The sequence below is a fragment of the Chiloscyllium plagiosum genome, chromosome 27 (genome assembly GCF_004010195.1).
Source record: "Chiloscyllium plagiosum isolate BGI_BamShark_2017 chromosome 27, ASM401019v2, whole genome shotgun sequence".
Classification (NCBI taxonomy): Eukaryota; Metazoa; Chordata; class Chondrichthyes; order Orectolobiformes; family Hemiscylliidae; genus Chiloscyllium; species Chiloscyllium plagiosum.
Genome location: NC_057736.1, coordinates 23,543,383 through 23,553,479, shown reverse-complemented (window position 1 = coordinate 23,553,479; position 10,097 = coordinate 23,543,383). Strand labels below are relative to the sequence as shown.

The window sequence follows — 10,097 nt, the reverse complement described above, 5'->3', positions numbered from 1 at the left end:
CGGTGTGGACTTGTTGGGCCGAAGGGCCTGTTTCCACACTGTAAGTAATCTAATCTAATTAATTTCTACTTTTGCCTCTCATTTGTCTCTTATGTATTGAAAGAAACCTTTTTCATTCATTTCTAATATTACTGGCTGGCTTACCTTCATATTTGATCCCCTCCTTCCTTATTTCTTTCTTTGTTATCCTCTGTTTTTGTAGTCTTCCCAATCTTCCGATTTTCCAGTTCTCTTGGCCACTTTGTAGGCTGTCTTTTTCTTTGATACATTTCCTGACTTCCTTTGTCAGCCATGGCTGTCTGACCCCTCCCTGGGTAATCTTTCTTTTCTTTGGGATGAATCTCTACTGTGTCCTCAATTACACTTAAACTCCTGCCATTGTTGCTCTATCTTTCCCACGAGGCTCTGCTTCCAGTCGATTTTCGTCAGTTCCTCTCTTATGCCCCTGTAGTTACCTTTATTTAAGTGTAACACAATTAGGTCCAATTTTGCCTTCTCTCTTTCAAACTGCGGACTGAACCCTACCATATTATAATCGATGCCTCCTGAGTGTTCCCTTACTTTGAGATCTTTTACAATATCTGGCTCATTACATTGATCTAAGTCCAGAATAGCCTGCTCCCTTTGGATACTTGGTTTGATACAATCGGGGTATACACTTAATAGTTTGAAATAAGAGTCAATCATTTAGATGGAGTGTTACTGTTAGTGTAGCAGGAGCCAATGCCTGTTTCAGCTCTGATTTGTTTGGGTAATCTGTTGGGGGTTATGTCCAAGTAGAATAACTGTTGCTCTTTACTTTATGCTAATGTCAGTAGCACCTGGCTACTGTGTTTGCAGTGACTGGTGTGTGGGTTTTGTGATTTGAGTTTACTTGGCTAATATCCCTTGCTGGAGAAAGTGAGGACTGCAGATGCTGGAGATCAGAGCTGAAAATGTGTTGCTGGAAAAGCGCAGCAGGTCAGGCAGCATCAAAGGAACAGGAGAATCGACGTTTCGGGCATAAGCCCTTCAGGAAGAAGGGCTTATGCCCGAAATGTCGATTCTCCTGTTCCCTGGATGCTGTCTGACCTGCTGCGCTTTTCCAGCAACACATTTTCAGCTCTAATATCCCTTGCTGTTTGGCCAAGTTAGCAATCTCTGTTTTAGCAGCCAGGAGACTGCTACAATTTGAAGTAGTGCCCCGAGATCTAGGCTCACAAAAGGAAACATTCCTTCCATGTACACCTTGTTAAGACAATTCAGGATCTTGTACATTTCATTTAAGATCCCCCCACCCCACCCCTCACCTTTTTTTAAACTGGAACAAATCTAGGCTGTCTAACCTATCCTCACATGCCAACCAATTCGTTCTCGTATCAATCTGGTAAAACACCTCTGACCCACCCCAATATATTTGCATCCTGCCTTGCATAAAGACCATCAAAGTGCAAACAGTATTTGCGATGTGGTCTCACCAATGAGACATAATATCCTTACTTTTATGTTCAAATCCTCTTGTTATAAAGACAGCCATTCTTGATTATGGACAATGCCTGCATGCTATTATAAAACAACAGAACTTGTTGAAGAAACATAGCATGTATGGCAGCATCTATGGGGAGAAAAGTTAGTATGTTGAGTATGATGACTTCATAAAAACACAATTCTGAACTTGAAACAGCTTTCTCTCCACACATGCTGATGAACTGCTGTCTTTCTCCAGCAATTTCTGGTTTCATAACTTGTGCACCAGAGCACCTAAATCCGTTGCACCTAGGAATTATGCAGTTGTTCTGTTTTAATCATGTTCTTCCTGCTGAAGTAACAAGTTCTCATTTTCCACATTATACATTTCAGATTTTTCCTCCCTCACTCAACCTCTCTACATCTGTCAGTTATATTGTTACGTCTTTATGGCGTACTTCGCTATTTTGACAGCTGCAGTTTAGCTATCTTGCCTTCATTCTCCTCATCTAAGTCATTTGTGAACTGTAAGAAGTTGAGGCCTGAGCATTGATCAGCACCCATTGAAAAGTAATGTTTTTGCCAGACAAGCAGCCAATTTTCTATCTATGTAAAAATGTTACCACTTTCAAACCCCACCACTGTCCATCCCCTGATGCATGCTGTGGCTGTAGTTCAACCTTCAAATCATAAACTTGGAATTGAAGCTGCTTGAATTTCAAAGAATTTAATGCAGACATGTTTACCCTGGAATATGATGGTATCTGGGAGCTCCTATATACTGCGGTCTTGATGCATCACCTAAGCTGCCAGCCTTAATGAGTTTTAATTAATCATACTGTTGACTTATTTATGTTGCCTGTGAGATTTATTAATTTTACCACCAATTTATAAACTAAAGATGTAAGAATGGCAAAGATCTTAATTACTTATCAAGATTCACAAAAGTGCTAGATTCTTTATGTCTGCGGTTGAGGTTGTAAGTTTGTTCACTGAGTTGTCAGGTTTGTTTTCGGGCATTTCGTCACCATGCGAGGTAACATCAGTGAGCCTCCGGTGAAACGCTGATGTTCTGTCCCACTTTATATTTGTGCCTTGGTCTCTCAAGGTAGGTGATATCATTTCTAGTTCTTTTTCCAAGGTTGTAAATGGGGTCAAAATCAATGTGTTTATTGGAGTTCGCCTCTAGGAATTCCCATGCCTGTCTATCTCTCTTTATCTCTTTATTCTTTATCTCTCTCTTAGGGCAAGAACCAATTCCAGTGACCTCGAATGAATCTAGTTATGTCTCTCCCTGCCTCAATATTCGTTTTTCACCTTTCCTCTTTATGATGCTGACTACCCGTCTTGGCATCTCACCTGGTGTGCTTCTCTTGATGCTAACTGCATTTTTGTGTCCTACTCTCATCTACTCTAGGGAATATGGATTTCCTGTTTCTGGTTTTTTTCTCCACATCTCTTCCAGGTGATGCTGATTGCCTGTCTTGGTGTTCTCCTCTCGCCTGCTCTACCATATTGGATAGCTGCCCTGAAAAATGAGGCAAAATTTGTGTAAATTATCCTTGTATTCATCCATTCTCTATTTCAATCAAACCAGCAATGAAGATGGAGGTTGGCAATAGCAAAGCCTTTGAAAACTAGTTATATGGTATGTTTCAACTTCATTCCCACAGGCGCCGATCTCCTTCAATTTCTTCCTCTGGCAGTAGTTCCTCTTCCTCTTCCAGATCGAGGTCACCTCCAAAGAAAACAAAGCGCATATCAGTCAGTCCACCCCGAAAACCTCGCCGTTCTTCTCCATCTCCTGCAACTCCACCTAGGAGGCGGCATAGGTCACCAGTGTCTGCAACAAGTCCAAGTCATAAAGGACCACGATTGTCATCTCCTCCACATATAAATCGTTCAAGGAAAGGTTATACTTCTGTATCTCCTGCAAGGCCAGGTAACTTTGTTCTGTCCAGATGATCTCTCAATTTGTGTGGGTTAAGATGATCTTAAGTTTAAAATAATGTTTTGCAACCTAGATCTAGCTAGCTTTTTTTTTCTGTTGAAAGCAGACTGTGATTAGTAAGATTTAAAAGCCAGTCCTTTCACATTTTCTTAGTGTGCAACTTGAAATCGAGCTTTGAAAAGCATTTAGTTGATGTTGTTTTAGGGAGTACCTTCACTCTACCTCTAATTCAGTCTCCTATAAAATTTCATCCATGTTGTCCTTGTAAAAGTAAGCTGCAGGTAAAAGTGTGCAAGAATTATCAGACACTCAACTTAATCTTTGTATTACTTAGGCTATTAAAATTAATTCTGTTACAGCACCAAAACGGAAAGGGAGTGTGAAGCATGAATCTGTTTCTCCACCTCCTAAGCCAAGACGATCCGAACCATCAGACTCTGGTTAGTATTGTTACACGTTGATCTTTAAAAGTGGATGAGGAGCGATCAAATTGCTCTCTGTTGACTTGTCAAGTAGTAATCAAAGAAATTGATTTCTAAGTGCTTTATCAAGTAAGAGCAATGTGTCTTGAAATCCCCTCTTGACTGAGTGGTAATTTTTGTCCCAAAGTCAACTCTTTCATATTAACTCCTGTTTTGGGATGGTTAACGGTGTTTGTTTTTTGTTCAGACTATTGTTTTCATTCTACAATTCAATTCACATCCCCCTGTAGGTCCTTGCTTGGGTTGAACCAGGTGGTTTAAAACCTGGGTGCCCAACTTGACACTGAGCTGGACTCCTGGTCCATATACTTTCCATTGTGAAGAGTTCATTGCTACTTCTGCCATTTCACCAGATCTGATGAAACCTTCATCCATGCTGTTATCACCTCCCAATTCTCTACTCAACTATTTTATTTTTTGATTAGCTAATTGCCTAACCCCTGTCCCAGGCAAACTTCAGTTCCTTCCAAAACTCTGTTGCCAGCATTTTCTTACTTATCCTTACTTCTATTATCCTATAGTCTTTCTATTTTAAAATTTCCATTTTTAAAAAAAAATTCCTTGAATAACATATGCCGCACCCCAAAATCATCCCAACCTAGGAGTATACTTGAGATAAATCAGGAGGGCAAAAAAGGGGGACATGAGAGAACTTTATTTGCCAAAGCTAAGGCGAATCCAAAGGGTTTTTACAAATACAGTAAGGACAAAAGGGTAACTAGGGAGAGAATAGGGCCCCTCAAAGATCAGCAAAGCGGCCTTTGTGTGGAGCCGCTTGAGATCGGGCAGATATTAAACTAGTATTTTGCATCAGTGTTTACTGTGGAAAAGGACATGGAAGATATAGAATGTAGGGAAATAGATGGTGACATCTTGAAAAATGTCCATATTACAGAGGAGGAAGTGCTGGGTGTCTTGAAACGCGTAAAAGTGGATAAATCCCCAGGACATGATCAGGTGTACCCTAAAACTGTGGTAAGGTAGAGAAGTGATCTCTGAGCCTCTTACTGAAATATTTGTATCATCAATAGTCACAGGTGAGGTGCCAGAAGACTAGAGGTTGGCTAACCTGGTGCCACTGATTAAGAAAGGAGGTAAGGACAAGCCAGGGAACTATAGACCAGCGAGCCTGACGTTGGTAGTGGGCAAGTGGTTGGAGGGAATCCTGAGGGACAGGATGTCCATGTATTTGGCAAGGCAAGGACTGATTAGGGATTGTCAACATGGCTTTGTGCATGGGAATCATGTCTCTCAAACTTGATTGAGTTTTTTGAAGAAGTAACAAAGAGGATTGATGAGGGCAGAAAGGTAGATGTGATCTCTATGGACTTTAGTAAAGCATTCGTCAAGGTTCCCTATGGGAGACTGATGAGCAAGGTTAGACCTCAGAATACAGGGAGAACTAACCTTTTCGGTACAGAACTGGCTCAAAGGTGAGAGACAGAGGGTAGTGGTGGAGAGTTGTTTTTCAAACTGGAGGCCTGTGACCAGTGGAGTGCCACGAGGGTCGGTGCTGGGTCCACTACGTTTTGTCATTTATATAAATGATTTGGATGTGAGCATAAGTGGTATAGTTAATAAGTTTGCAGACGACACCAAAATTGGAGGTGTAGTGGACAGCGAAGAAGGTTACCCCAGATTACAACAGGATCTGGACCAGATGGGCCAATGGGCTGAGAAGTGGCAGATGGAGTTTAATTCAAATAAATGTGAGGTGCTGATTTTGGGAAAGCAAATCTTAGCAGGACTTATACACTTAATGGTAAGGTCCTAGGAAGTGAGTGTTGCTGAACAAATAAACCTTGGAGTGCAAATTCATAGCTCCTTGAAAGTGGAGTCACAGGTAGATAGGATAGTGAAGAAGGCATTTGATATGCTTTCCTTTATTGGTCAGAGTATTGAGGACAGGAGTTAGGAGGTCATGTTGCGGCTGTACAAGACATTGGTTAGGCCACTGTTGGAATATTATGTACAATCTGGTCTCCTTCCTATTGGATGGATGTTGTGAAACTTGAATGGGTTCAGAAAAGATTTACAAGGATGTTGCCAGGGTTGGAGGATTTGAGCTGCAGGGAGAGGTTGAACAGGCTAAGGCTGTTTTCCCTGGAGCGTCGGAGGCTGAGGAGTGACCTTATAGAAGTTTACAAAATTATGAGGAGCATAGATAGGATAAATAGTCAAGGTCTATTCCCTGGGGTGGGGGAGTCCAGAATCAGAGGGCATGGGTTTAGGGTGAGAAGGGAAAGGTATAAAAGAGACTTAAGGTTCACCTTTTTCACGCAGAGGGTGGTATGTGTATGGAATGAGCTGCCAGAGGATGTTGTGGAGGCTGGTACAATTGCAACATTTAAGAGGCATCTGGAGGGATATGTGAATAGGAAGGTTTTGGAGGGATATGGGTGGACGCTGGCAGGTGGGACTAGATTAGGTTGGGATATCTGGTCGGAATGGACGAATTGGACCGAAGGGTCAGTTTCCATGCTGTACGTCTCTGACTCTGACGACTCCTCTATACTTGAGCCCCAACATCCGACTTGCCCACCAATGATAACCATGACTTCAGCTGTTTAAACCTTGTATTATGTAATTTCCCTCTTAAATCCTCCATTTCCTTCCTTTTAAGGTACTCATTAAAACTACTTTGGTCAAGCTGTTGGTAACACTTGCAAGTATCTCTTTCTTTGGCTTGGAAGGCTTTAAAAATCTTATGGTTTATCCCTATGCTGAAATTTTGATTAAAAATTCATTTTGATGTAGTGGTGCCAGCAAAATTGCACTGATTGCCCTTTGCAAACATTTTGCTGGGCTACATTGACCTGTTACTGTCCATTTGGTTAAGTTGCTAACACAATGCTGTTGGGAAAAGACTTTAATCATGCGATAATGAAAGCACAATGATCTTGCTCAAGTGCACTGTAACCAGAGAATGATCGTTTTGCAGAGTATCAACATTAAAAGAGATCGATTCTGTAGACTGCTTGGCCTTGGATAGTATTGATCTCCTTTAGCGCTATAAGAGCGGCACTGGTCCAGGCAAGTCCGTGTTCAATCAACATCCTGACCTGCCTTATAGGAGGTATACATCCTTGGTGAACAAAGCAACATTGAATTTCCAACCACTGTCATGTTTTTGTAACCAGGGCACTTATATGGCCAGTCAGTGTTGATTTTTGTTCATTGATGATCTGAGCAAGTTAACTTTTTTCATTCACAGGATAGATTGGTATGTTGGTCATTGTAATGTCCTTAAATGCCATGGGATGGACTTTAGACTGTTGTAGATTGTCTTTGCCTAACACTTGAGTGACATGATTGTTATTTACCAGCAAAGTAGGCTGCATATATGGATGGGCTATTTCCATATCTGAATTGCTGCAGCTGGACTCACATAGCAATCACTAATGACAGATTAGTGATGACACTAACCTTTTATAACAGATGAGGTAATTGAAGAAGCAGTTAACGTTTTAACCTAGAATGCTGCCTGGTGGAACTAATACACTAATGCCAAAGCTTTCGCTGTCTGCCACCATCATCTTTTGTGTCAGATATGATTCCATGCTTTAGAGTCTTTAGCCCATGAAGCCCCTTGACTACCACTTTACTGGGACTCCTGGGGCTACACTTTGGCAAAAGTTGCCACTGATGTCAAAGTCAGTTACTGACGACTTCATGTTTGGACAAAGACTGTAATGATATCTGACACTGGTTTTGGCAGAACCTAAGCTCGTGAGAGCAAGTAATGAGAAGATGTAACTTGATGGTACTGACTCTTTCCACCAAAATGATGATTAGGAGTAGGCTGATGAAGTAGTAATTGACCATTGTGAATTGTCCTGATTTTTGTCACTAGGACATAAGCAGATCATTTTTGGGAAGATGCCAGTAGCTGTATCAGAATGTCTTGGTTAAGCACACACCCAGTTCTGGAGTATACGGCATTCTGGTCATTTCCACCAGTACTAGCTCCCTAATTCTAGGTTTGTTTTGTTATTAAAATACAGTCTTTTGGACTGAAGATCATCCAGTTTTTTTCTCATATTTCACACTGTTCTCAATCGCAGCATGTACTGCGAAATTGAAAGCGTGTGAGATGGATTAAAGTCATAAGGATCCAGGTTATAAAACAGTTATTAGATTGTTTTTTATTGTTGCAGAAGATGATAAAGGAGGTAAAACTACAGGAGTGGAATCAGTACAGCAGAGACGCCAGTACCGCAAACAGAACCAACAGACCTCTTCAGGTGAAACTTTTGACAGCTGCTATATATAATGTTGCATTTATGTTTTTTAAAATTAACCTGACGTGCCGGCATGAAATGTTTGAAGATTCAACTGAATTTATATGGTTAAAAATATAACTTGGTACTGGAAAGGCAGTAGCGAAGATTTAGTATTTGCACTTGCTGTCAACATTTTTCGGTCATTATACAGAATTATTGTGGAATTAGAGTCCACAGGAATATTTGCTGATTTATGTAAAATTCCGACTGAATAGAGATTTAAAAACTGCTTGCTGACTTCCATTGACCACTCATGGTTCCCTTCGTTTCAGAAAATAACTGAATTTTCACTGCAAACCTTATTCTTGAATAATTTGTACATCGGTATTCTAAATTATTAGCCAGAGTTAACTTGCTGTCATCATAGAAAACTGGAACAGTGATAACTAGAATATTTAACTTTGCTCAAGTTTTGATTTGTCATCAGAAGTTCAAACTAACCTTGAATAGGAGTAAATAAATTAAAGAATTGAGGCAAATTATTATATTTGGGACAGGTGTTTTAGCTACCGGAAAGGACTGTGAATAGAAGATAATTTTGAATTCTTCTCTCTGCTTCTATAATTGTTACATTTTTGTAGTTTCAGCACAATCTTAATTTATGTGATCCTACAAGTTTTTATTTTCGGTAGACTATTTGAAGTAGCTGCTAGGATATTTTCAGTGCATTTAGTACTGCCAGCTCAGATACTTTCCCCTGCCAAATACTGCTTTTTTTCTTTAAAAAAGAGAAACTGCGATCTTATTTGGATATTAAAGCAAGTTATAGAACTGGATCAAATTCTTGGTAATTTCAATGAAAACTGTGCAGAGCAACAGTTTTTAAGTTAGTTGGCAATGTAATTGGCTTTCTTTTAGCTCTTATGTTGCTTGTTACAGTTTTTATCCCTAATCTGTGACAGTGGAAAAGGAACTGGGGGAAGGAAAGGCGGTATCAATATTTCCCAAGGAAATTTGGCAGTATTCAATCTGTATACTAAATTGTGACTGCCAGAAACCATTTACAAATGCTGATTCATTTTTCATTATTGGCAAGTTGAGACAGAGATACCAGAGGTTTAGGTATGGAACTAAAACTACTTACAGTATGATGTATTTAAATTATCAGGACTAATTGATTCATTATTGATAGATTTTAGAATCTAATTAGTGATGCTGAGAATTAGTTATATCTATAGAGAACTGGGGAATATTTTTTAAACTGGTAAAAGTCTGATACGATTAACAATTCAAACAAGCCTGAGTTAATTACATTGTGAATGGGGCATGATTATCCAAAGGCTAGACTGTTGACTTAAATGGTCAGAGTAGACATTAAGGCTTATAAACAGCAAATGGAGCAACTTAAACCAAGGAAGACATTATTTTTCTATTCATTCAAGGGGTGTGGGCTTCACTGGCTGGACTATCATTGATTGACTATTCATTTGATCTGGAGAAGGTGTTGGTGTTGGTGAGCTACCGCCTTGAACAACTGCAAGTCTTAGTTTAGGAACTCCTCCAGTGCTGTTAAGTAGGGAGTTTCAGAATTTTGATCCAGTGATAGGGAAGGAATGGTGATTTTAGTTCCAAATAAGGGTGGTGACACCATGAATTAGAGGGGAACTTGGAGATGATATTTCCATACATCTGAGCTCTTGTCCTTTTTTTTTTGATGGTCATGAAAGGTGATGTCAAAGGTGCCTTTCTTGAGTTGTTACAGTGCAATTTGTTGATGGAACCCATCACTGCTATTGTGTCACTGGTGAATATTGAAAATGGTGGATGTGGTGTTAATCAAATGACTGCTTTGCTTTGTCCTGGCTGCAGACATGAATCTTGAGTGTTGATGCAGCTGCACCCATCCAGGCAAGTGGAATGTATTTGGTCATACTCCTGACTTTGCCTTCTAGCTTGTGGATAGGTATTGGGGCAATGGTTAGTTACTGCATAATT

At 40.1% G+C, this 10,097-nt stretch overlaps 1 protein-coding gene across 7 annotated transcripts in view; it reads left to right on the top strand.

The window, feature by feature from the left end:
- Positions 1–10,097, top strand: part of srrm1 (serine/arginine repetitive matrix 1) — a 59,995-nt gene that overhangs the window by 31,850 nt on the left and 18,048 nt on the right. For 4 of the 7 annotated variants that reach the window (XM_043717658.1, XM_043717660.1, XM_043717659.1 and 1 more), the window contains 3 exons: positions 3,120–3,388; positions 3,757–3,837; positions 8,037–8,123. In XM_043717658.1, coding sequence (XP_043573593.1) covers positions 3,120–3,388; positions 3,757–3,837; positions 8,037–8,123 — 437 coding nt within the window. The remainder of the gene's footprint in view (positions 1–3,119; positions 3,389–3,756; positions 3,838–8,036; positions 8,124–10,097) is intronic. The other 3 variants (XM_043717661.1, XM_043717657.1, XM_043717662.1) reach the window with 2 other exon arrangements.